The sequence below is a fragment of the Penicillium verrucosum genome, assembly GCF_028828655.1.
Source record: "Penicillium verrucosum strain IBT 35672 chromosome Unknown utg000004l_segment0_segment0, whole genome shotgun sequence".
Taxonomy (NCBI): domain Eukaryota; kingdom Fungi; phylum Ascomycota; class Eurotiomycetes; order Eurotiales; family Aspergillaceae; genus Penicillium; species Penicillium verrucosum.
Window position 1 is genome coordinate 69,304 of NW_026643213.1, and position 25,089 is coordinate 94,392.

At 48.2% G+C, this 25,089-nt stretch overlaps 13 protein-coding genes across 13 annotated transcripts; 6 read left to right on the forward strand and 7 right to left on the reverse strand.

Annotated features, from left to right (window-relative positions):
- Positions 1-531: 531 nt before the first annotated feature.
- Positions 532-1,374, reverse strand: N7516_009506 (SAP18 family protein; the record flags this gene model as incomplete). The annotated part of the gene is made up of 1 exon (XM_057222225.1): positions 532-1,374. The coding sequence occupies one exon, from the start codon at positions 1,372-1,374 to the stop codon at positions 532-534; it is 843 nt and encodes a 280-aa protein (XP_057069446.1).
- A 340-nt stretch (positions 1,375-1,714) lies between these two features.
- On the forward strand, positions 1,715-2,912 carry N7516_009507 (mRNA splicing protein PRP18; the record flags this gene model as incomplete). Its single annotated transcript, XM_057222226.1, has 2 exons — positions 1,715-2,625; positions 2,682-2,912. 2 exons carry the CDS (start codon positions 1,715-1,717, stop codon positions 2,872-2,874), a joined length of 1,104 nt encoding a protein of 367 aa, XP_057069447.1. The 3' UTR covers positions 2,875-2,912.
- Positions 2,913-4,485: 1,573 nt separating this feature from the next.
- Positions 4,486-4,879, forward strand: N7516_009508 (uncharacterized protein; the record flags this gene model as incomplete). The annotated part of the gene is made up of 2 exons (XM_057222227.1): positions 4,486-4,543; positions 4,611-4,879. The coding sequence occupies 2 exons, from the start codon at positions 4,486-4,488 to the stop codon at positions 4,877-4,879; spliced, it is 327 nt and encodes a 108-aa protein (XP_057069448.1).
- A 362-nt stretch (positions 4,880-5,241) lies between these two features.
- N7516_009509 (cyanamide hydratase) lies at positions 5,242-6,096 on the reverse strand (the record flags this gene model as incomplete). Its single annotated transcript, XM_057222228.1, has 2 exons — positions 5,242-5,450; positions 5,556-6,096. The coding sequence occupies 2 exons, from the start codon at positions 6,094-6,096 to the stop codon at positions 5,242-5,244; spliced, it is 750 nt and encodes a 249-aa protein (XP_057069449.1).
- Positions 6,097-6,804: 708 nt separating this feature from the next.
- On the reverse strand, positions 6,805-8,537 carry N7516_009510 (uncharacterized protein; the record flags this gene model as incomplete). The annotated part of the gene is made up of 2 exons (XM_057222229.1): positions 6,805-8,381; positions 8,513-8,537. 2 exons carry the CDS (start codon positions 8,535-8,537, stop codon positions 6,805-6,807), a joined length of 1,602 nt encoding a protein of 533 aa, XP_057069450.1.
- Positions 8,538-9,299: 762 nt separating this feature from the next.
- Positions 9,300-10,115, forward strand: N7516_009511 (ADP-ribosylation factor family protein; the record flags this gene model as incomplete). The annotated part of the gene is made up of 2 exons (XM_057222230.1): positions 9,300-9,348; positions 9,403-10,115. The coding sequence occupies 2 exons, from the start codon at positions 9,300-9,302 to the stop codon at positions 10,113-10,115; spliced, it is 762 nt and encodes a 253-aa protein (XP_057069451.1).
- Positions 10,116-10,528: 413 nt separating this feature from the next.
- N7516_009512 (phosphatidylinositol N-acetylglucosaminyltransferase subunit A/GPI3) lies at positions 10,529-12,247 on the reverse strand (the record flags this gene model as incomplete). Its single annotated transcript, XM_057222231.1, has 5 exons — positions 12,181-12,247; positions 12,089-12,120; positions 12,002-12,036; positions 11,561-11,949; positions 10,529-11,513 (listed from the first exon to the last, which is right to left on the reverse strand). The coding sequence occupies exons 1-5, from the start codon at positions 12,195-12,197 to the stop codon at positions 10,529-10,531; spliced, it is 1,458 nt and encodes a 485-aa protein (XP_057069452.1). The 5' UTR covers positions 12,198-12,247.
- Positions 12,248-12,477: 230 nt separating this feature from the next.
- Positions 12,478-14,952, forward strand: N7516_009513 (putative ATP-dependent RNA helicase DBP6; the record flags this gene model as incomplete). The annotated part of the gene is made up of 1 exon (XM_057222232.1): positions 12,478-14,952. One exon carries the CDS (start codon positions 12,478-12,480, stop codon positions 14,950-14,952), a length of 2,475 nt encoding a protein of 824 aa, XP_057069453.1.
- A 1,040-nt stretch (positions 14,953-15,992) lies between these two features.
- Positions 15,993-18,371, forward strand: xlnD (beta-xylosidase XylA; the record flags this gene model as incomplete). The annotated part of the gene is made up of 1 exon (XM_057222233.1): positions 15,993-18,371. One exon carries the CDS (start codon positions 15,993-15,995, stop codon positions 18,369-18,371), a length of 2,379 nt encoding a protein of 792 aa, XP_057069454.1.
- A 349-nt stretch (positions 18,372-18,720) lies between these two features.
- On the forward strand, positions 18,721-20,054 carry N7516_009515 (HNH endonuclease signature motif containing protein; the record flags this gene model as incomplete). The annotated part of the gene is made up of 4 exons (XM_057222234.1): positions 18,721-18,952; positions 18,996-19,315; positions 19,388-19,653; positions 19,937-20,054. 4 exons carry the CDS (start codon positions 18,721-18,723, stop codon positions 20,052-20,054), a joined length of 936 nt encoding a protein of 311 aa, XP_057069455.1.
- Positions 20,055-20,483: 429 nt separating this feature from the next.
- On the reverse strand, positions 20,484-21,234 carry N7516_009516 (uncharacterized protein; the record flags this gene model as incomplete). The annotated part of the gene is made up of 5 exons (XM_057222235.1): positions 20,484-20,655; positions 20,709-20,826; positions 20,892-20,937; positions 20,988-21,160; positions 21,231-21,234. The coding sequence occupies 5 exons, from the start codon at positions 21,232-21,234 to the stop codon at positions 20,484-20,486; spliced, it is 513 nt and encodes a 170-aa protein (XP_057069456.1).
- A 1,241-nt stretch (positions 21,235-22,475) lies between these two features.
- On the reverse strand, positions 22,476-23,103 carry N7516_009517 (uncharacterized protein; the record flags this gene model as incomplete). Its single annotated transcript, XM_057222236.1, is given in 2 exon segments — positions 22,476-22,780; positions 22,797-23,103. The coding sequence occupies 2 exon segments, from the start codon at positions 23,101-23,103 to the stop codon at positions 22,476-22,478; spliced, it is 612 nt and encodes a 203-aa protein (XP_057069457.1).
- An 854-nt stretch (positions 23,104-23,957) lies between these two features.
- N7516_009518 (uncharacterized protein) lies at positions 23,958-24,444 on the reverse strand (the record flags this gene model as incomplete). The annotated part of the gene is made up of 2 exons (XM_057222237.1): positions 23,958-24,309; positions 24,401-24,444. The coding sequence occupies 2 exons, from the start codon at positions 24,442-24,444 to the stop codon at positions 23,958-23,960; spliced, it is 396 nt and encodes a 131-aa protein (XP_057069458.1).
- Between the last annotated feature and the right edge of the window lie 645 nt (positions 24,445-25,089).

Consider the following 25,089-nt stretch of genomic DNA (forward strand, 5'->3'; position numbering starts at 1 on the left):
AAAGCCCCAGAGCATCCCACCTAGAAGACGGTTATCATCCATTTAAGTGACTGTCTGTTGCTATTTGGACTTCTGATAGGCGTCTACTGGCTAGGCCACGTACCTGGAAGTTATGGTAATAGCTGGTAAACATCTACTAGTAATTACTACATACTCAAAGCTTTCTCGCCTGATAAGCTCCTGACTAGCAGAAGCCCAAGATGCCGTACAGAGTTTCAGAATGAGTATGTACACTTGCAATGACTACACCTTACCTACTCACAGCGGTTGAAGAGGCCGAATTAATAAAGTAAATTTCTCCTAGAACAGATAATGTTAAAATGCTTTAAGCTAGTCACCTCTTTGGCAGTGGTAGACCGCTGAGGAAGGAGGAACACCATTTCTTATGTTTTTATGTTTTGATGGTACTGCGTGTAGTAGATGGTACTCATTCCATTGATACTAAACCTGATAATCATACAATGTCTCAACATGGGTATTCATCGCCCTTTTGACAAACTTGCTTTTGAACTGGATTTCTCTTCGCCCTTCTCAGTATGGTGCCCATCCACGACGGCCTCCGCGTGCACCTTCCGGCAACCGCTCCCCACGATGCCAATCACCTCGGGGCATATGGGGAGGACCACCACCACCTCCTCCTCCACCACCACCACCACCACCACGGGGACCACCGCGACCAGGCCCACGAGGATAGCCATTATCGCGGAACGCACGCATGCCGCCTCCACCCCCAGCTCTGGGTCCCATGATCGGGCCTGATGCACCATTGAGCGCCGGTGCAACAGATCCGTCCTCGAGCGGTGCGAGAATTGCACATTCAATGTAGTCTCCAACGATGAAACGGGCATCCTGTAGGGGTCTGTCGGCTTCGGAGCCCTGGAAACGGAGCGGGCCAGGGCGAGGTCGTGCTTCCTTATCCTCGTCATCTTCTGCGCGCAGTGCACTATCTCTCGGACCAACAATCGCACTGCCTAAATCCCTGCTCAAGTATCGACCACGCGCATCGGGGCCGCCCATTGCCGCGCCGCGCGCGTCGGGATAAATCAGTCGGAAGCAGAGACGGGTGCCAACGGGCGGATCAGGGAGTAATGATGGAAGAGCGGAGGTGAGAAGCTGTGAGAGCTCGCGAAGTGTGCATGATTGCCATGTGTAGATCTCTAGATGTGGTGGGAGCGGCGCTGCAGATGCGACAGGTGATGTTGGACGAATGGCATTTGGTCCACTGACTGGTCCTCCACGACGAGGTTGCACGGGGATGCTGTAGTCGGATAGAGGGTTGTAGTTGTTAACTCGGTAGAAGAGCTTCAAATGGAAAGGTGCAGTGGTCTGGCGGTTGATCGAGGGTTTGGGGCCCTCTCGCGACGGAGCGGCCATGATGGATGGCAGGGTGAAAATCAGAGGTTGAAGACCCGAGGATGGGGATAAAACAGAAGAAAATGGATGATGCGAGGACTGGAATGTAGATTAAAGCTTAGATAGAGGTCCTTGAAGGTAGATGTTTGGGATATTTTGGTTGAGGGGGAGTTGACTGGAAGAGACAAATGCGGCGTCGAAAAGCTGCGGGTTCTCTCTGACGTGCCGAACATTCTTTTCCTGCCATCTGCCTCCACACCCATCTTCGCTCAACTCAACTCGATCTTATTTATTATCTACATAATTTTACCTTGAACTACAGTCGCATTATCCAAGCAGTTCGCTGCATCATCCCGCCACCATGGATTTCGCCGCATTGATGTCCAAGGAAATCTCGAAAGCCAAGGGTAGCGATTCCTCGAAGCCATCTGCCAAAGATACCGAAAAAGGCTCCCCCGCAGTACCAACGAAGAAATACCTACGAAGAGCCGATGTCGAAGCTGCCCGAATTGAAGCTTACAACGAAGAACAAGAGCGACTCGCACGCGAACGTGAAGAGCGCATGGCGAATAAGCGCAAGCTCGAAGACGAAGAAGCAGATCGAAACCGAGAACGCGAGGAGAAGAAGCGAAGACTAGCCGAGGAGTCCAAGACGAGGAGAGAGGCAGAAGAACGAGCCAAAGAACGTGAACGGCGACGCAGGCTCGGTCTACCTGATCTACCTGAGGACACCCCAGCCGACGGTGACGAAGAGGAAGATATCGAGGAGGAGGAGCTTGTTGCAAAATTACGAGAGATGAATGCACCTATACAATTGTTCGGAGAGGACTATCGAGCCCGTCTTCGACGATACCGTCGTCTGGTTCAACGAGCCGCTGTTCCCAAGAAGAAGGTGACCGACGGACCTATCCCCACCACCTTGGAGCCCGTGTCTGGTGGACAAATGATCATTCCGGCCGAGATTCCGAAAGACCAAGAGAACCGTCTGTTCCTTTTCCGGCAGTTGGGATCTTACTTCAACATGGTTTTGTCGGAATGGGAGCTGGCACTAGCAAAGCGTGACGTCTCGGTGCGGGAAAGCTTCCAGGGGAAACAGGCGTTCAATGCTATGACCCAATCGCGCGAAAACATGACACCGTTGTTCCGCCTCTTTGAGAAGTCCGAATTGGAGGACGGACTGTTAGAACCGATTGTGGAGATCGTGCACAAGGCGCAGCAGCGGCGATACGTCGATGCAAATGATGCCTATCTACGAGTGAGCATCGGTAAAGCGTATGTCGATTCACCTACTGTGGTAAATTTGGGAATGATTGCTAACATTTCTATAGAGCCTGGCCCATTGGTGTGACCATGGTTGGTATCCACGAGCGATCTGCACGAGAGAAGCTACATCAGAGTGACCAGCAGGCACACATTCTGAGTGATGAGATTACCCGTAAGTATCTACAGAGTATCAAGCGCTGCTTGAGCTTTGCTCAAGTCCGCTGGCCACCGGAGGATCAATTGCAGATGATGGGTTAGCCTGTCGAGAATAGTGTCGAATATACCCATTAGCGTTTCGAGAAGGAAAAAAAAATCCGAATTCATAGTCCGTAATATTCAGTCTATCAATTTGGACCTCAATCTGAACCGGTCTCTTTCAATAAGACGGCTACCTACAACATAGGTACCTGATAATGGGGCTTGGCCTTGGTCACATGTTCACATGGGACTGTGTGATTACATAAGAGCATTTGACCACTCGGCCAAAAGATCATAGGGACAATCGGAACGTCCGATTGTCGCTGCAGCGGTATATATATTAGGCCCTAGACTCTGCTCGTGACCACAGGTTGCTCCCGAAGTCCTTTTCTAGCTAACTAGTGTACTTAGGTAATATCAAAAGTGCATAGTTATAACTACGGTGTGCTGGCTAATGTATGCAATAAAGAATGGACTCTGTTATCTTAAACACAACATCTACCACTTTGGTAAAGCCAGACATCCCTTTATACAACATACAGCCAAGGCATACCTCGGACTGTGACCGAGCTGGAAGTACAGTGGGGTATTCATCAAGAGCACCCACTTCCCTCGACATCCTCTGTTGTACGGAGTTCTCCGTACAGGTATCATCATCAAATGAATATCAGTTACGCCCTCGGGCCCTCTTTTATTATTTTGTCCTTACAGGACGTCATGAGAACTCTGGAAACCGTGGACCCCACGGTCCGTTCCGATTGTGTGGGGGAGACAGATTATACCTAAGATATATATCTAGGTAGTACATATATACCTATATAACATAACTATATAGATATGTTGTATATATATATAACTATACCGTAGAATATATAGGTATCAGCCTATATGAAATTTAGTATGAGTTAGTAGAACGATACTGGTAATGATGGGATAACCCCGACTTGAAGCTGGTTGGGGTAATCACTATGTTAGTGACGCCCAGCAAGGCCAAGAACAGCTCCAAAGCCACAAGGCTCCTGGCCCCCAAGCTAAAAGACGCCCCCACCTCTATTTTGATTTAGAAGGTGAGCCGGATAGAGGCACAATATAGCTATTGCTATCTTTATATTCGTGACACTTATTGAGATATCATGATCTATTGATCTATTTTTCAGACATATGTTGTAGGTGTTCGAGGTATCTCCCACCAGAATACCCTATATCCCCCCTGGTTATATATGAATGCGCTAGATCTAAGAGATCGTCCAGCCCCCAAAAATTAACCTGTGCAAATGGTTCCATTCAAGAAGATCGCTGGATCTTTTACTATATATGTGCAATACATGTACGAAATGCCAAGGCAATCCTTTGGTTTAGAGAAGGTGAAATGTAACCACATCAACTTGTTTATATTAACGAAGGATGAATCGTCAAGGATATATCGCCAATGATACATCGCCAAGGGTTGATCCATCCCCTTTGGTATATAGCAAAGGTGAAAACGCAACTACATATTTCAACTTGTTTGTATTTGCGAAGGATTGTGTTTGCAAGATTCCTAGGCTATATAAGATAGCCCTTTCACTCTTCTATCTCGAAATTATCTACAATCACTTCTATCTTATTCCTATCATATCCTCCAAAGACCTTACTGCATCTCCCGTTTGTGACGAAACTCCAACATTCAAGATGAAGCTTAGCCTCATTGGAGCTGTCGTTCTGGCTACCGGTGCCATTGCCGGAATGGGTGAGTATATTTTACTATATCTACAGATACTATGTACAAGATCTAACAGGCTGAATACTTGAAAAAGGCCCGAATGACTACACATGCTGGAACAAGAAATGTGCTGGCAAATGTGAACCAAAGAATGGCGGAAGAGAAGGCGACATCATTGGCAGAATAATCAAGCCAGGAGACAAATGGTGCTATATGAAAGGTGGCAGCGACAACTATGGAGATTTCCCGCGAAAGTGTGATCCAACCCTAGGATGCGGCGCACCTCATGATAACAAGCTTGGTTGCATCACGAAGGATTATGATGAGGGCTCGGGTGGATGTACCGAAGGGAAGACCTACTAGTCGACGGCATGTTGTCGCTGGTAATGCTTTGCTTTTCGACAGTATAGCATCTCAGCTGCTCTATTACTTTCGTTTATCTTCAGAGTGGAACCGAATATATGTCCAGGGTCATGAATTTGAGGAATACGAATGATAATTGCCCTGGCTTAATTTGACACACCCATTCACAGTTAGATTGTATCGGCTGGTAGCCACTGGATAACTAGAGCTTCCCGAAATTAGAACTAAAGGGTTGCTCTGTAGCTAGTGTATACGGTATTTTTTATACCTGGGGAGTCCAAAATGATAACGGTGTTTATTGTCAGTGCTAGGAGCTCCACGATAGGCACCAACCCTATAAACGCAGTATCCTCGAGATACCATCATTCATATGGTGCCATCAGTGTATTTTCTAGCACCTTCTTGGGGAATTCTTCCTCGCCAAGTGTCGTTGTATGTGCCCAAGGCTTGAGCCGATTCTCTTCATGAATGGTACTAGCGAAGCACCCACTCCATTTCAGACGAGGGAAATGGCTGGAAACCTCTTGGATAGTGGCGGGATGAATGAGATTGGCATATAAGCCAACATTGTCTGTTTTCCAATAAGTCGGTTTAGTGAATAGTAGTAGGGCATTTTGGTCGCGGTTTCAAGGAATCTGGTGTCAAAATCATCGACTCTGATAGAGGGCCAACATACCGAAGATTGTTGCCAGCTGAAGTAGTTGACCGAGCGCTGTGGTTTTACCCTTTTCACACAAGTCTTGATGTCGGATGATAGCTTCTGCCACGCTCTCTGCCTGATCTTTCGGGGCAACTGCCACCGAGCCTCCTACAAAGGAAGGTTGTAGGTTCTGTAAAACTTCCAGTGCTTTCAAGCCCCCAAAGAACTCGAAACTCATTTTAGTGGCCTCCAAGTTATCTTGGGTTGCTCCGATATCGTGAAGCAGACAGGCAAGGAAGTATGTTTCATCGGTGAAGTCCCATTCAGGGAACCTGTACCGCTTCATCGCAAGCCCAAAATGATAAACGCGAAGGGAATGATTGTATGTCGGCTCAGAAAGATGTGACTTTGCATACTCATTGATCCGCTGGGCGAGGGGTGTTTCTGGAGTCGGAACTTCGGCCACTGCAACGAATGGAGCAGCCCTTGCTGGGGGATCTGTTGCGAGAAGAGTAGTAGCAGATGATAGCACAGCTGTGAGGCCATACGCTGATACTGGGCTATTGGGTGGCCACATTTTTCTTTTTGGATATTGAGATTGAAGAGAGAGAAAGTCGAGTTAGGAAGGATAGCTCTGGTCAATACTACTTGGGGATAATCTCTCTCTCTCTCTATACTTTCTCATCAATATTAGACAAAAATGAATATTAAGGTTGCTAAGCACATTAGGGCTGAAAATGTAACCATGACTCAATTTGCCACTGAACTGTTAACCGGAAGAGAACCCCATTTCGTGTTGGCTACAATTGGTAATTATCAACTATTCAACTAGTTATTATTAGTGTCACATACGTGCCCAGGTGTTTTTCGTATAGGGCATCCGGCTTGGCGCGATGCGCCCCGACATGTTATTCACGTTGGAGAATGGGTAAACATCAATATGACCCGAGTCATATGTTTGATTGCTGGAAATGTGTTCGGTGGAGAGGTGAATACGAGTAAGTTCTCTGATCGATTGGAGCGAGAAACTAACGCGAACGTCTGGTCAGCTCATTCTACTCCTGTTATTAGCAGGTTCTGTGCACACTTCATTCGGAATTCAAGGGAAAATTGGAGGGTTGATTGTGAACTGCAATCAGAGAGTGGTGAGAGGGAGCAGGAACAAAATTGTCGAAAATAAGATAGATGAAACAATATATATGATGTATGCCTTTTCATGGCATTTCTAGAATTTTACATTGAGGATCATGATATACATGTAACATATTCTGGTCTTACACCAGGCTCATCGTGTAAGACCATTCCACATGCGGGAGAATGTCGTCCACCAACCACGTGCAGCAGACTGGTCTGTGACTGTTGGCATTTTGCCGAGGGTATCTTCACGAGTCAGGTCCGATGCATCGCTATTTGGATAGACATGGTGACCATCCATGCCGTTCATTACGGAAAGCGAAGAGCCATGTAGTTTAGCAGATGACGTGAAACTACTGCAGACACTGCGGCAGTCCCGCTCGCCATCTATCAGATGCCCAGCAGTGTAGATACATCCGCCGTATGAGAATCTGACTAGAGAATCTCCAATCAGGCTGCCGATGATGTAAACCCCCGGTGCGACCTCGAGGTCCTCGATTGCTTTCGCACGGAGGGTCTGGCCGGTGACTGCTAGATCCTCTTGAGTACCCTGCCCCAGCACTTCACAGCGGAGCTCGGAATCGAGATAATCTAGCTTGCCTCGCCGGCCGGCAGCATAAACGAGGCCGCCCACGGTTCGAGAGAAAACAGTTCCATCTTGACGACGGAATGTGACCGTCGCCAGATCGCCATGAACTTCGACAGCTGTCACTTCAACATTAGGGAGACCTTCATAGATATCTTCCCAATTCCGGCTTTCAAGGAATGGCGTTGAAGTCGCGCGTCGGTACTTTGGGCGCTGGTCTTTAGCAGCAGCCTCGGCTGACAGGGCAGCTCGTTTCATAAGACGGTAGACACCGGCGTATTCCGGATATGCTTGCTGATGACAGGCCCGGAGAGGCGATGGGCGGTCATTCGGAGACCATTTGTATAGATGCAAAATCCTTTGGTTGGAGGAGGCGGAGATGATGGCATCCGCAGCAGAGAAGCCAGATCCAACGACGAGTAGGGGGACGTTAGGCGAGGACTTTGTCTCAAGCAATGGACGTAACACCGGTTCTGGTGAGAGGACCTCGGAAAAGATTCCACTCGCGAGGACGAGGCGCTTGCAGTGGAGATTATGAGAACGAACATAAAATCCAGTGGCGGTGCGGGAAATGCCCTTCAATTCTTCCCCACACCGGAAAGAATCATCGATGTGCGCAGCCTCCGGATAAGCAGCAAAATAATCGGCGATCTCGCGCCGCGTGGGCCTTGTATATGATGGTAGATCCTTGCCCGAGGTCTTTTTGTGATGATTGGCAAAGGAGTACCCGGGCAATGACAGCATTGCCGCATAACTCAATGTCTGGATATCCCAACTTGCGCCCCATGGGTCTTCAGTCCATTGGCCTCCAGGCTTCAAGGACTTTCCAAAAACCAAATGCGAGACAGCCTTCTCAGGCTGTGAGCGCCAATCGATATTGGAGATGCATCCAGGCTCATCCACATCAACACTTGGCCGTACAAGTGTGTCTAGTAAGACGTTCACAGGAAGAGCCTGAGTCGAGTATGAGAGGCGTGAGGCATCAAAGTGCGCTGTGAGAGCATTCACATCGGCATTCAAAATCTCTGGCGCAGCTTTCAACTTGGCATCTAATAAATGATCGGGATGTGGAGGATCGGATGAGTAGAAAGGAATGTGTCCATGGAGGATGTATGAAAGGATCATGGCCGACGGCCCATTGCCTGGTAAGATCGATTTAATCAGTTGCTATTTCCCAAGGACGTCTTAACGGTGCGGGGTGGAATGTGGGGGTGCAAGCAGAGCAAAAGTTCTGAATGTCCTCAACATGGGACGCCGACCATGATAGACGTACCGACGATGATAGTGTCAACCTCCATTGACGGCGATGTATATCAAATAAGTGATAGAGCGTGTGGCATACTGGTATAGACATGCGACAGGGTAAAAGAAAAAAAAAAGAGTAGATCATCCAATCAAAGCAGGATGAGATCCTTGTCACACTGCCTTCTCATGAGAGGTCGACAGCAAGGCCATAAGGGAATATGACATTTGTAGCCCAAGGAATTCAAGGAAATCAAGGAAAGTTGAATGCCCCCAGACAAAATGGAGGGAGGGGGGGCAGTTCGTATCGGCATCGGCTGATCAATATGTAATCAAAAGCTGACAAACCCTGGGAAAGTGGAGTTTGTTCGGTGGAGAAGAGGAGAATCGGGAAAGTCGACGATTTTCCATTTGCCGTTCTCTCACCAATGACCCTGGGAAACCGAAGCCGAGGGAAGTATTTGCCGGTCTATCATGATAGTGTCATATTTGTCACATTTTTGAAGTTAAGAGTTGAGATATGAATGTTTTGGATGAGTTGAATGAGTTGAATGAGTTGAATGTGTTGGATGCATATGTTAAATGTATAACTATGTTAGTTAGTTACTCCGTTGTAGTTCTCTTGAGGGACATCCCCAGATATCATTTAGCCCTAAGCCCTAACTTCCCAAAATGGATGCGGCCTGCAACGCGGCCCCCCGGAGAACATGAAGCCCTTTAACGTCAGAGAACTGCGATGTCATGATTTCGGTTTTTGATTCAGTTTTTCTATAACTACTATTTGCGCTTGGCCTTGAGCTCCCATAGGGAACGCGATCATGTATCACCTGGCCAAGTCGCTGTACTTAGCCGCCACGAGCAAAGAAGGTAACTCCTCCCTCCTATCGCATAACCTTCCATGCTGATTACCCTGAACTACAGAGTATTCTGTTATCCTGCTTGGGTTAGATAACGCCGGCAAAACAACACTCCTCTCCCAGATCAAGGCGTTGTACCAACCCCGCTCTGATGGCGCCCCAGCACCCAACCCCGGAAAAACAGTCCCCACCGTCGGGCAGAATGTCGCAACGATAGCCCTACCAGACATGAACTTGAAGATTTGGGACGTTGGCGGTCAGATCTCCATGCGCGGACTTTGGCAGAGCTACTACACCAGCTGTCACGCGATCATCTTCGTGGTCGACAGTGCCGATGTTGGTCAAGATCCCGATATCGCGCGGCTTGCTCGGCGCGCAAGCTCCGTGGCAGGTCCAGCGCGCAACGGCACACGAGGGAGCACAAGTGCCGATGCCTTTTCAGAGCAAAATGTCGGAATCAACGCGGCTAGCAGTGAGTTCGGGCGATTAGACGAGTGCCGTCAAGTGCTTGAGTCGGTCTTACAAAGTGCCGACGTGGCTGGTGTTCCTATCCTGGTGTTGGCAAATAAGCAGGACCGTGAAGACTGCGTCGAAGTGGTTCGCATCAAGGAAGGGCTTGTCCGGAAAGTGTTTGAAGGGGAAACAGGAAGCGGCGTCCGTGACAGCCGTGTGCTGCCGGTCAGCGCGCTGCTTGGGTCTGGTGTACAGGCGGCTGTGGAGTGGGTACAAAGTCGAGTCAAGTGGAACAAAGAGGGCAGGCCACCAGTGATGCGCTGATTCGATCTTGGGGCTGCCGACAATTCTCGTACATGATATCGAGCGCAGCATATGATGCATAATGGCGTTTGTTCATGATAATTTACATTTTCTGTTAATATACCAATGGAGTCTATTCGATATCAAGTTAACCATCAGCCACCCATATCATTTAGGCAGTTGAAACTATTGTAGGGATGGTTCCAGGCATTTTATTCCGCCTAGGTAGACATTATGTATATGGTATTATGGACAAGAATATGTAAAAATGGGCCGAGGATGAGAGGACATGAAGGGAGGTCGTTAGACGAGGTTAGAAGCCGTCCAAGACAAGCAGGAGAGGCACAGAACTGAGAGTAGACCTTTCTGAAGAAAGAATCGACAGGCCGGTATTTTCTGCGCCGATGACTGTTTTCTTTCCTTTTTTTTTTAATTCAGCGAACAGTTCTGGTGGTCTGGGTTTTACTCGCCGGTGGCTTCTTTGGCCAACTTCGTGCGATATCAATGTTGGCTCGTGGAAACCACATCTCAAGGAAGACATAGATCAAGAAGTCAATCACGACACACAGGCAGAACAGCTTGCCTGCCCAGACACCACAGCCGTAGTAGCGTTTCAACCGGTCAATAAGCGCAAAGCTGCGGACGCGATCTCCACTCGCTTCCCAACCCTGGCCTGGATAGTAACCGTAAAACTCCTCTGGGCTAATATCACCAATGATGCCTTCGTACACGCGTTCTGTGCGCGCGGCCACGTCCCGCCATGAATACATCATCTTCACTTGATCATGAAATCGGTCCGTTCGTACTTTGTTCGAGCGCAAAGCCGCGATTGCCTTGCTAGTTGCAAGCACAATATCGTCCTCTTCCGGTTTCGCAAACGTTGTCATATGCTGGGGTAAAACTTCTGGAATGCCTCCAACACGGGTACAGACCACATAGAGACCACAACTAGCAGCTTCAACAATGACTGTTCCGAATGCTTCTGTCAGACTAGGATGGAGGTAAATGTCACCTCGCACCATCACATCTCGGACTTCCTCGTGTCGGACCGAACCTAGAAGTTCGACTTTATCCTGAAGCACATTGCGTTCCAACATCTGCTCCAGGTCGATTGCTTTGGGCCCTGATCCTGCGATAATGAAGCGAGTGTTGGGATTGGAGGCAAGAATCCGCGGAATAGATGCGATGAGAAGATCGGTGCCCTTGTTGTAAAAGAGTCGCGAGATCACCACAATTGTGATCGGATCGTCGGGTCCAATTGGTCTGGGGGACATTGGAGCATCGGCGGGCGAGCTCAGGCTTTGATCAGGCGCACGAGTGGTATGAGACAGAGGGCAGAAATTCTCCGCTACCACAGCGTTTGGAATGACCGACACCATTAATGGATCCAAAGAAGCCCGAAGTACTGTGTTTTCCTTGCTGCGACTTGTTAGTTGAGTCGCACAGTACACCCGCGGGAGACCTACCAAGTGTGACTAACGCAAATCGCATGATCAACATCACTCAAAGTAAACTTGAGCAATTTGTTGGTGAGAATTGATGCTGCGTCAGCGAATCCGAAGAGGGAATGGTCTGTGAAAACAGTTCGTAGTCCCATAGTACGCGCATGAAGAATAGCCTCTCCACAGAAGCTACTCAAACTAGCATGGCCATGAACTATGTCAATCTCCTCCCTGATGACGATGTTGCGGAATATGGGGAAAAAAGAGAAGACGGTAGGGAATGTCGTTTCGCGGTAGATGACGAAGAATGGAACATGGTAGATCTTCAGTCCATTGGTGAGGTATCGGACTCCAGTGCGTCCTTTGTATGCATGGGTAATAACTATGACTTTGTGTCCCCGATCGATAAGTTTCTGAGAAGCAATTAGGAGAAGCGCAGACGGAGCGACAAGGTAGCGTGCTTACGGACGACAATTGGTATATGTGACTCTCAATTCCACCTAGAAAAGTATAAGTAATTGCGTAAACTACAGGGAAAAGAACGAAGCATACCTGACTGAGGAAAAAAGAAGTCACTGACCATTCTATAACCAGAGCGATGTTAGCAAGTCATCGCGACTAGTAGAGATAGAACAAATACTAACGCGATGTTATACGGCATCGTGGCTGTGGTTCTCGGGGCGAGAACTCCGAGGTATCAAATTTGCTCGTGTAAAATTCCTTTCCATGGCTAACAGATCTGCTGCTCAAAACACCAGTCCATCCAAGCGAGTAAATATAGGAGACCTGGAGACATCTGGAAGCTTGTCCCGATAAGAAGGGCGGTAATCTGGGCGGTGATATTATTATATCTTCTGCCGGCATAAAATATTCAGAGAAAAGGAATTTGATCCCCACGGGATATCCAACACCAACTCCGACATTGGGGAAATTGCATGAGAATGGTCGAGAAAAATTCGGGACTTGGGTCCTCTAAAAAGGTTGATGTGACTCCCAAATCCACAAAGTCTCAGAAGCGCAAGAGAGATCCCCATGGTTCTCAGCCTGCAGCGAGTCCCACGCCGACGAAGAAGCACAAGAAACGCGAAAGCTTGCCGATCGCAGAGGTCACAGATGATAGCAGCACCAAGAAGCGCAAGCATCTTAAGGATGCGCTTCAAGGATCGAATTCCCCGGAAGCGTCCCGGAAAGAAAGTACTCTCTCGTCAGACCGCAGAAAAGCGGATGTTGCAGACTCACGCAACAGCGTCAGTGAAACTACAGGGAAATCGAAAAAGAGCAAGGGAAAGAGCTCTGGAACGGACGACACATTGGATGATGCGGTTGCATCTGTGATTACAGGAAATGATGATGAAGAAGTTGATGCGCCGGAAGTCGAACAGCGCAAACCGAAGGACAAGCATTCGGGGATTATGTCAAAGTTCGAGCGCACCAAAACCGTCTCCAGCGCTAAAGCCAAGAAAGTTGAACCTGAAGCCGTTGAAGATGAGACACCTGCTGTTGAAGCTGTCTATGCACAGGGTCTTGAACGACTACCTCAACCTGAAAACCCACCCGAGCCGGAGCAACTGCCAACATATTCATCTCTACCCCCGTGGCTGGCCAATCCGTTGCGTAAATCAGCCCAGGATACCAAGAAATTTTCCGAACTCGGAATCAAGCCAGATCTTCTGAAAATCCTGGAACAACAAAACTACAAAGAAGCCTTTGCTGTGCAGTCTACTGTCATTCCACTCCTTCTGCAAGGAGAGCAAAACCACCCGGGAGATCTTTGTATCTCTGCGGCGACTGGATCCGGAAAAACACTCTCCTATGTTCTCCCACTTGTCACCGCTCTACCACCGAGACCTGCCTCCAGACTTAGAGGATTGATTGTAGTTCCTACCCGAGAGCTGGTTAAACAAGCTCGCGAATCCTGTGAACTGTGTGCTTCTGGATCCAGACTTCATATCGGAAGCGCAGTCGGTAATGTGGCTATAAAAGACGAGCAGAAACTCTTGATGCGCGTGGACCAGGTATACAACCCGGCTATTCAGAAGCAACAGCGTGACGGATTGAACGGAAACGACTGGATGAACTTGAGCCTGGAAGATTGTGTTAGTGAGGCAATTGCCTCCAACGGGTCTCTTCCCGGTCACATCCAGCGATCCGAACCGAATGTCGACATCCTTATCTGTACTCCTGGCCGTCTGGTTGACCATATTCGCTACACGAAGGGATTTACTCTCAAGCACCTTGAATGGCTTGTGATCGATGAAGCAGATCGTCTCTTGAACGAAAGCTTCCAAGAATGGGTTGATGTCGTCATGAACTCGCTGAACAGTCGAGAAGCCCCCGAGACCTTTGGGCCTGGTGGAAAGCTTTTGTCTGAACTGGGACTTTCGATTGATGCTAAGCCTCCTCGGAAGGTCGTTCTAAGTGCAACTATGACCCGCGACATCTCTAAACTCAATTCCCTACGCCTCGCTAACCCCAAGATGGTTATCATCGGGTCTGAGGATGCTGCCGATGAAGAAGACCCCTCTGCTATTCATCCAGATGCTCACTTTGCCCTACCACCAACTCTGTCTGAGCACATTGTTCAAGTTGGCGACGGATCTCTCAAGCCGCTTTATCTGCTACGTCTTCTTCTTTCTCACATTGAGATTAGTGGGGACCGAGCGCCAAGCGTGTCTGATTCATCCGACTCTGACAGCTCTAGTTCAGATGATGACACTAGCAGCGACGACGATACCAGCTCCGATGATGATACTAGCTCTGACGAATCATCTGATGACGACACTTCATCTTCTGGGTCAGATTCGGAGTCGGAGTCAGACTCAGACTCGGATTCTGATTCTGATTCTGATTCTTCGGACTCATCTGACTCATCTGACTCGGAATCCGATGCTAAGGAACTCGTTCCCTCGCCCTCGCGGAAAACTGTTCTGATTTTCACCAAATCATCCGAGTCTGCATCCCGACTTGCACGTCTTATTTCGCTTCTGCATCCCGCATTGGCTAAACGCGTGGGAACTATCATTAAATCCAACAAATCCTCTGCCTCTCGCAAGACATTGACGGCCTACCGACAAGGCCGCATCTCAGTGATTGTGGCTACTGATCGTGCCTCCCGTGGACTTGACCTGGAATCTTTGACTCATGTCATCAACTACGATATCCCGACTAGCATCACCACCTACGTCCACCGAGTTGGACGTACCGCCCGCGCTGGCCGCGCCGGCTCTGCGTGGTCCCTCGTCGCTCACCGCGAGGGTCGGTGGTTTGCCAACGAGATCGCAGCCAGTGTGGACGGCCGGATCACGCGTACCTCGAACATCGAGCGTGTCCAGATCAAGACGGACGCATTAGACTCACTCAAGCCCAAATACGCCAAGGCTCTGGACAAGCTTGAGCAAGAGGTCAAGCGTGGCTAGTTTGGCCTGATATGTGTTTGCGATTCATTGTATTTTATGAGTGGTTACGTGTTGGTCTGCATTCATAGCGTGTTCTTGTATCATAATCTGTTCACAAGTCTTGCAGTCTCATGATTTATGTACTACCGTCCTTGTATTACATGTAGGATGTGCCATCACCCTTTTAGGCTATGACAAGGATGTTATGAGCCTAGTCGACATTCCGTACCTTATTGAAAATACGAAACTCTGGGTATTTTTTTTTTTTTTTTTTAATTCAACCGGGGTCTACTAGTTTTTATCCTCGAAAAAAAGGGCGAGAAGGACATTGTGCACTTGTATGTTTCTAGTTAGTTAACTAATTAACTAGTTAACTACAACATACGAGGCAGTTCATTCCCCTCAGAGGCTCTTGGCGCCAAAACGGCGAAACCTCGGATATACTTACTATATTGTCTATTAGCCGGCCCTGCGGGGGTTGGGCTTATGATGAGAAATGTCGTATGTTGGAGATATATCCATAAATTAACATGAGGGAGTCATTTCAGGCTAAACTGGCTGAATCCCATTATTTCTTCAGCGGATGGCTTATGGCTTGAATAGCTTGTTCTAGAGGTTAATATGACTATCAGGTCTTTTTAGGTAGCACCGGTTTCTATAAAAGAGAGCATTAATTCAAATACTCAAGTGGTTCTTGAAGTTATTAAGTTATTATTATAAGGCTAAAATGAAGTTCAGGAAAAAATAAAGCCGGCTGATGTTGATCTTGGTATAGAATTAGTTACTTACCCATGCAACCTTGACCCCCTAACCCCCCCTCCCCTAAACAGCCAACAGTTGACTTGATCGACAAGGCATCGGTTAATGGAAAGAATCTCAGGCTAAATTGTTCACTTCAAGTGCCAGGAACTCCCGAAAAACCCCGCGTGGGGTCCCCTGAGATCGGCCATGAAGTTTCCAAACTTGGTCTAGGGAATCTCTTACCCCAGACTATAAGTTGTTACCCACCCCGTCATGGGCAAAAATGTTGGAGTATTAGTTTACAAAGGCAGCTTTTTACAATGCCTGTCACTTCACTACTCGCCTTGCTGGCGGCCTTTGCGCCAACTGTGTTGTCCCAGGACAACTCCAGTTATGTGGACTACAACACCGAGCCACAACCGAATCTTTACCCCGAAACGACGGAAAAAGCCGATTTCTCTTTCCCAGACTGCTTAAATGGCCCACTCAGCAAGACAATTGTCTGTGACACCTCCGCAAAGTCACACGACAGAGCGGCTGCCCTCGTTTCCATGTTCACCTTTGAAGAACTCGTCAATAGTACTGGAAACTTTATTCCCGAAATTTCTCGGTTGGGCCTCCCACCTTATCAGGTTTGGAGTGAAGCTCTACATGGTTTGGATCGAGGAAATGTCACCGAATCCGGGGACTACAGCTGGGCTACCTCGTTCCCATCCCCCATCCTCACCATGGCTGCCCTGAACCGCACCTTGGTCAACCAAATCGGTCAAATTATAGCAACCCAAGGAAGAGCATTCAACAACGGGGGTCGATATGGACTCGACGTGTATTCGCCCAACATCAATTCCTTCCGCCACCCAGTGTGGGGCCGTGGGCAGGAAACTCCAGGCGAGGATGTCCAACTCTGCTCGATTTACGGACTTGAGTACATAATTGGCGTTCAGGGTGGCCTGGACCCCAAGGATCTGAAACTAGCTGCGACAGCGAAGCATTTCGCTGGCTATGACCTCGAGAATTGGGACAACCAGTCAAGACTAGGAAATGATATGAGCATCAGCTCGTACGACATGGCTAGCTACTACACCCCTCAGTTTGTCACGGCAGTGAGGGATGCAAGAGTTCACAGCGTGATGTCAGCGTATAACGCAGTCAATGGCGTTCCCGCATCGGCCAATTCTTTCTTGCTCCAAACTCTGCTTCGCGACACATGGAACTTTGTCGAGGATGGCTATGTTTCTTCTGACTGCGACAGTGTCTACAATGTCTTCAACCCCCACGGATATGCCTCCAGTGCCTCGCTCGCGGCGGCAAAAAGTATCCAGGCAGGGACAGATATTGACTGTGGGGCGACGTACCAACTCTATCTGAATGAGTCGGTCTCCCAGGGCGAGATCTCCCGCAGTGAAATCGAACGTGCTGTCACTCGTTTCTATTCAACCCTCGTCAATTTGGGCTACTTTGATGGCAACGAGGGCAAATACCGAGATCTTGATTGGTCTGACGTTGTAGCCACCGATGCATGGAACATTTCATACGAGGCTGCCGTAGAAGGAATTGTCCTTCTCAAGAATGATGATACTCTACCCCTGTCTAAGGACACCCGCAGTGTTGCATTGATTGGACCATGGGCAAATGTGACAACTACATTACAGGGAAATTACTATGGCCCAGCCCCCTATCTTACCGGTCCACTCGCTGCCCTGGAGGCTTCCGACTTTGAAGTCAACTACGCTTTTGGCACCAATATCTCCTCCAAGACCACTTCTGGGTTTGAGGCTGCTCTTTCGGCTGCGAGGAAGTCCGATGTGATCATCTTCGCCGGTGGAATTGACAACACGATCGAAGCAGAGGGTGTGGATCGTGCAAACATCACCTGGCCTGGTAACCAGCTTCAGCTGATCGAGCAGTTGAGTGAGCTGGGCAAGCCGTTAGTTGTTCTACAGATGGGCGGTGGCCAAGTGGACTCTTCATCGCTCAAGGCCAACAAGAACGTCAACTCTCTGGTTTGGGGTGGCTACCCGGGACAATCCGGGGGTCCTGCCATTCTGGACATTCTCACTGGAAAGCGTGCACCGGCTGGTCGTCTGACGGTTACTCAATACCCTGCTGAGTATGCTCTTCAATTCCCTGCCACGGACATGAGCTTGCGCCCCAAGGGCAACAACCCCGGTCAAACCTATATGTGGTATACAGGCAAGCCAGTTTACGAATTTGGCCATGGGCTGTTCTACACAACATTCAAGGCCTCACTTCCCGAATCCCACGGAACCGACAACGGGGCTTCTTTCGACATTGAGAAGCTTCTCTCACGCTCAAACGCCACATACAACGTGGTCGAACAAGTTCCGTTTATGAATTACACCGTCGAAGTGAAGAACACTGGTGATGTCACGTCTGACTATACCGCTATTGCCTTTGTCAACACAAAGGCCGGACCGAGCCCGCATCCCATCAAGTGGCTGGTTGGCTTTGATCGCCTTGGTGGAATTGAGCCCCAAGCCACTCAGACGATGAAAATTCCCATCTCACTGGACAATGTGGCTCGCACCGATGAGAATGGTGACCGCATTGTGTATCCCGGCAAGTATGAACTTGCGCTGAACAATGAACGTTCGGCCGTGCTTTCATTTACTTTAACTGGTGATGCGACCACTATTGTTACTTGGCCAGAGGAGAAGCAACTTGTTCCTCCTTCGTAAAGGATGTCTTTTGTCAGTCACAGTCAGTGTATATTATAGTTGAATATGATATATGACTAAACACATGTTAATGCTTTGGTGAACAGTGGCAATGAGAAAATGCTCAGTTATTAAATCGTGATATATACATTCCTCGTAACAAGAGTAACATTCACAAATGTCAAGATAGCACATGGCCACACCTATGTTGTAGGTACCTAGGTACTTCTCAGCTGGAGCCCTGAGATAACCTCGTGGACGTTGCAGATCCCCACATGATGGAACGCAGCCGATTGGCTATTATTTCACCCGTGGAGTCGGCGTGGACATCTCTTCCACGCTTTTACCCCAACTACTCCTCACTGCCAAGATGTCTCGCCCTCCGCGAAATGTGAACTTTTACGACGGTTTAACGGGTGCTCATCTCGGCGGTGTTCGACAAAATGGATCTATCACCAACGCTAATTTTTTCCACATGCTGATGGATGTCTTACTCGAAGCCAATGGAATAATTTCAATCCACCACAGAGAGACCGGACAACGAATGCCGATGAACACTGATCGCTTATCCGAAGGGGATTATGACATCTTTTGCCCTCGAGGTGAGTCTAATGAAACAATGAGGAACTAGGCTAACATTATTAGGTGGTTTCAGACTGACCGAAGAGTATTTCGTGCGACGAGTCCACTCACGTAGCCGAAGTAGCCGAGAGAACTCCTTTCGAGATTCTGTACGCGCGCGAGACGGAAAATGCGTTTTGACTGGACTGGTGAACAATCTCGCAAGTGAGGGTATGTGGACCGAGTTCGAGGCCGCACATATTTTCCCATTGGAGCGCCGGGAACTCTGGCGCCAATGTAACTTCGACCGTCTTATTACGATCAACTCAGTGCAAAATGGCATGTTAGTCTCGTCATCGGTACACAGGCTATTTGATAGCTTTCTCATTTCCGTTAATCCGGACGTAAGTAACCTTGGGAAGTTACTATACCTTTAAGGTAAGCGATGAATCATTTGCTAATCTCTATATGTTTAGGATGGTTACAAAATCACAGATTTTGCTGGCAATAACTTGCAGGCTGATGGTCGAGTACTCGATATCGTGTGCCGAAATCCGAACAACCCGGACCGTGTCGCAGATGACTTGCTTCGTTGGCATTTCCGCCAGTCTGTGCTTGCCAATATGAAAGGGGCTGGCGAGCCTATCTTCGAGCACGATTTTCCGCCCGGTACTGATATGGTGAAAGATATCCTCCAAGGCCCAGATCCCGCTCAGCGCATGGAACTAGAGCTGTTTTCTCGGTTACAAGGTATCCCGCAAGAGGACGACAATGAATCTGCCTATTAGGTTACTCAACTAGAAATGCAGGGGGGGTATATACCCTGCTAAACCATCTAAATATTGCTCAATTGTAGCAATGATTTACACCTGGGGCACTATGACGTGACAGCTGTTCGTCCTTTCCAATTGCGAAGGACCTATATTTATTCCTCTAAACATAATTTAGCTGACTTGCAGGTGGGAATAATAGACATTTTGACCATCCTGCGCTACCCAGTAAGATTGTTGGTTTGCTATACGCAGATTTGATATTGGGGGCCGGGACAGGTTCGACTGGGATCGGAGGGGCCAAGAGCCTAGAAATAAGCCTGGTTACCCAGCGCAATTGTGTGAGTCGCTTACATTGGAAAAGGCCACCTAACCCTAGCCATTGAGGAGTAGCTCTTGAAATTAATTGGAGGGGTGTAAGACACGCTAGTTATGCGTCTGCACCCAACAGATATAGACCGGCTGCTTTGACTGGTTATTGTTGCTCTCACGAAATGGATGGCTAGACACTCGTGCCAGTTTATTTGTATATATTATAGGCCTCTGACCTCCCACAACTTGGTCTCCCTCTCAATAAATCCTTTTACAACATATGTTTGAATTTCGTATGATAGTTCCTTTCGCTCACTGCGTCTTCCTATAGTCTCCAACCCCACTGGCTACGGGGTCTAGACATAAGCAGCTAGAGCACGTTAGACAGCAAACTAGACTGAATCTAAATAGATGTAGATTCTAGATAAACAATAGACCATCTGAGAGCTTCCGACGTCATCCCTCCTAAAACAACAACATGGTGGAGATTTCACTTTTGTTTCTCGTTAACCTTGTCCACAGGTTCTCGTCCGGCGAAAATTGACGTCGATGCCCAGGAAGCAGGCCAGGCGAACGACTGCTGGCTTAGGTTCTCACCGGAGACCAGATGGTCTACAACAGCGACAAAGGTGTAGGCCCCAATTCCAGTACAGATATGCCACCTATTTCAATGAATTTAGCGTAAGTATCATGGGGTAATGATTCTGAAACGCACCACCCGTGAAGCTCTAGTATAAAAGCATAGGGAAGACCTATTGCTTCTCGCGCCTTTGTCAAGAACCCACACGCCCACTGGTCAACTATCCAAAGCCAATACCCAAGGTTGAAAATCGCTATTGGGATAAGTTAGTGGTTTAGATATCGTAGGATTGATTTACCGACCTGCCCCAAACCTAACTATTCCCCAGATCTGTCGTCGGGTAGCTGAGCCCGGCAGCGTCCGGCTATTCACGAGTCGTATAGTGTAGATCCCAATAACGGTCACCGCACCTACAAATGAGACCGAGTGGACGAGCAGCTCATCGGTCATCACATGGAATGTTACAAGAAATACTAATACAGCACCTAGTACCATACCCATAACGGCAGAGTCTCGGCGATTAGAATTCGCAGTCAAGACACGATATAGGACGGGGGTTGTAGCAAAATGCATCGAGAGATCGTCCACTAATAGAAGGAATAATGAGCCGGATAACCTTAGTAGGTAAAATAGGAAAGGTAAAGACGCGGCACATACTCATTTGGGTGTGATATTTGAGGCTGAGATGGAATGCGAATGAGCACAAACCGACTGCTATTAAGCCCCAGTAGGGAAGGGCACGTAAAAAGTCGCCATGTTCGTATTTCCGCAGTTGGCGCAACCCGTAGACTCCGTAGATTACTATAAAAGATAAAATTCCATGGTTAGGTTATATAACCATAGAATTTCACATTTCCTCCAGTTCGAAATTCTTACTATAGACAACATTTGTCAAGCTATTCACAAACTCGGCGATGTATCTGCTGACGGCGTAGTCCGTTTCGCAGAAGCTTCGTCGAGGTCAGCAAATGGAATGTAGAGATAAAATGGGATGCTGACTTGGCCTTCGAAGTTGTAGCACCCCAGAAAGATACTGTAGAGTTGATGGCGCTCATTCTGTACATGCGTATGTTGTGTGGTGACTTGTGGTCTGGCTATGGTGTGGGCGGGTGGAAAGATAAAACCCGGCAATGCACAGGGCGGTCAAGTAGGCTTACTTTTCGAAGGAAATTAGAACAAAGGGCGCTGGTTACTAAACCCCCCTGTACGGGCGACTAACCCCTGCTAATATGGTCGGTTAGCTGGCGACTAGTACACACATCCGTATCAAATGCGGCTTCCGTCCCCGATGTCTTCGGCCCGACTACAAGAAAGTCGGACTGCAGCCAACTCAACCCGACCCATGCAAGTACTAGTACGAAGTACAACCACCATTGCCAATGGAATCCAAACTCCTTCATATTGAAATCAGCGGGATATGGTCGTGTCCCAGCCCAGCAAAAGCGTGGGATTCTACCTCGCCTTTCTATCCCTCTCATTATACGCCTTCACACATGCTCTGGAGACTACGATTTTCCCTATATCCCTTCCTGTAGGAAAGGTAAACACTGTTGGCACAGCAAAAATCACTGTTGGCACAGGAGTCTAACCCAATTAGGTATGGACTACCTTGGCGGTCATTTTCAGTCTAAGTGTTATTTATTATGGTATCGCCATAGTAAAAAACACAGCCCCTAGATCACCCCAGCCACATAGTACTTCCATGATCTGTCCCATATTAATTCCCCATAATGATGCTCCCTTACTCTTGGAAACGTTAGCGTGAAGATCCCCGCAAATAGCTTTTCCACTTGCTCCCTTGCGATTCCTCAGAGGGAGCTGTATATCTTGGCGGCACGTCAACGATGAGATTCAAAGGGTTTTCATAATTACCGGCCATTAACCCCAGCAGAGAAGCGGTCTTCATTCGATCGTAATACCACGCACGTGGACGGTTGCAATCAAGTTTGAAGGTCTCGCGGAGTTGGGATTTCTGCTCAGGGTCGAGTGCAAACCCCCGGGCTCTCTCGCAACAAGAACACTCCACGGTGCAATGACCAACTGCAAATTTCCGTTCTGACTGGCGATGAGAACAGCATCCACAGTCTCTACCACAACAGCCTCCTCTCCCAACGCAATCTTCCACAAGTACTCGATGCATATACCATTTTGGCTGTGAACGCCAGAAATCGATACCTCTAGCCAGCGGACCGTCGCAATACGAAGACCTAATCTCCCACCAACGTCGTTCTAAGGTCCAATATTCCTTCGATAGTGTCGACAGTTCCCCCTGTAAGTCTTGAACGACAGTCGCGTAGGTGTCTTCCTTAGCGAGTTCCTCTATTTTCTCCTTTAAGGCTATCTCGCGTTGAGTATTCTCTCGAAGTGCAACTTCTGTCTGCAATAGCCCCTTTAGGTCGGTAGGGTAAGAGGGTAGAGTGTCTCTATTGGCGAATGTAGAGTATCGGTATCTTTGAAGAAGACAGATATCTCCAGAGCTTTCTAGCTCTAGCTCTTCATCGGATTCGTCACCCCACACGTAGTAGCTCATCTTCAGATGTCTTTTACTCAAGAATATTGGGATGGTAGGTTGATATAGAATCGAAAGAACTACCCGTAGAGTCCTAATTGTAGTAGAGACATCTCTAGGGAAGTCGGCTAGCTATTATCATCAGAGCAATCGTCAGAATGACCGGTATATTAAATCGAGGCCAGTGACGACATAGGCTTCTGCTGAACCTACCGGAAGCGTGATGGCAATACTGATGTCTTTTCTTTCTCCTTCATAAAAAGATGGAGGGCACTACCATAACCATACTACGGGAACTAAGCAGAATGTGATATTATCCAACATCGTCAAAGACGAATCCATCTAGGTAGTGAGTTACCTACATAGCAGGACAACCCCTAGTCCGGACTACGGCTACACCACGGTTTTATTTCCTCGACAGTTGTATACTTTACTAGACCAGATATATTACTCTATAATATGAACTGAGGTCCCATCACGGTTGACAGTGGTTTATCCGTTGAAATTGAAAGGTTGCATATATAGGGTGACTCCTACGCCCCACATCACAGTCGGTTTCACTATGGTACAAAGGTAACCTGGACTAGTGGACTTCCCGCTATATATATTTAAGTAAAGATAAGAGTGAAAAGAAAGACTGTAGAAGTTTTAAAAAAAAGTAAAGAAAAAGTAAAGAAGTACTGAAAAAAAGAGTTGGGGTTCGGCGCTGACGGCTCGTCGAGATCTAGATACAATGTGAGCCTTTTCCATTGCCAGGCAATTATAGATAGAGAAATTCGCCCTGTTCAGACCTTGGTATGTATACTTTAAAATGCAAATAAATGGCTTTTATATCTGCTTCGTGTTAATGCTTCAGTGTACTCCTTACTTACAATTCAGACTTCGCCTCGCTCCATCGGATTCATTAGGTTATACCGGCGATTGGCGCAAACTTGGCAGCCGCAGTCTGCAGAGTGGCCAATAGTTATGGCCCGCAGCGGATCACTGCGCTGGAGGCGATGGCGGAGGCTGCTGGAGGTGGAATCAGAGATGGACTCAAGCACGTCCAAGGAGCCACGAGAGCGGACGATTGGCACTGGGAAGGCATCCGGAGGGTAGAAGGATGGTTCTGGGGGTATGCGGATGGGTGGTACTGGCGGTATATCAGCCACGACAACGATGCCGGAACACTCTGGTGCTGGGCTTGGAGGGCTTGGAGGGCTTGGAGGGGTTCGCGGGCCAAGCCACCTATGGGCAATCAATCAGTAATTATGCACATGAAGGTTTGAAACAGCCATGTCCAGCGTGACAGGACACATAGGCTTTCCGTGTACTTTACCTTAAAGCCCACGCCCGGGCGATTGCTGCAATAGTGGCAGTCATAGTCCAACAGAAGAAGAAGGACAAACAAAAGGCTGCTTGCAATATCCTGGCTTTCCAACTTGGCGCCAAAAAGAATTTCATGTAAGAACTCCACGACAGACTTTGGTGGTGACATTTTGAAGAAGATTGGTTGTTTACATAGTCTACTATTCTGCGCATCTAGGATCTGGTCTTATATCTCCTCATGGCAATTCTAGGAAAGAGCCAAGGGAGAAAGCCTTCCGGGTCAATTGCGGTTGACAGGGAAAGAGCGTCTCGATCAAGAGACCCTCTTACGATCGGAATCGCTGTTTATGCCTTTTACTCTGATTCCGTACCTACTGCCATCGTTAGATGAGGTTTGACACCTCAAAATTGTGAGAATGTACTTTTCTATACACGAACGGAATATTCAAGTGGGTGAATATCCGCCAGGATTGCCCTTAAGAGGGTTGAGTAGAGCGGCGAGCCCCCCCACGCCCGAATCGAAAACCCCTGAGAAACTTCACGATGGGTCTAATTTGCCGCAGAGTATTCAAAAGGACTTTTCAGCCTCCACTGTGCAATACTTCTGGGCTAACTCGACTTTCCTGCTGTTAACAGTGCTGACCCAGCCTCTCGTCACCAGCCTCTCCAACATCTTCGGCCGCATATACTCTACAGTTG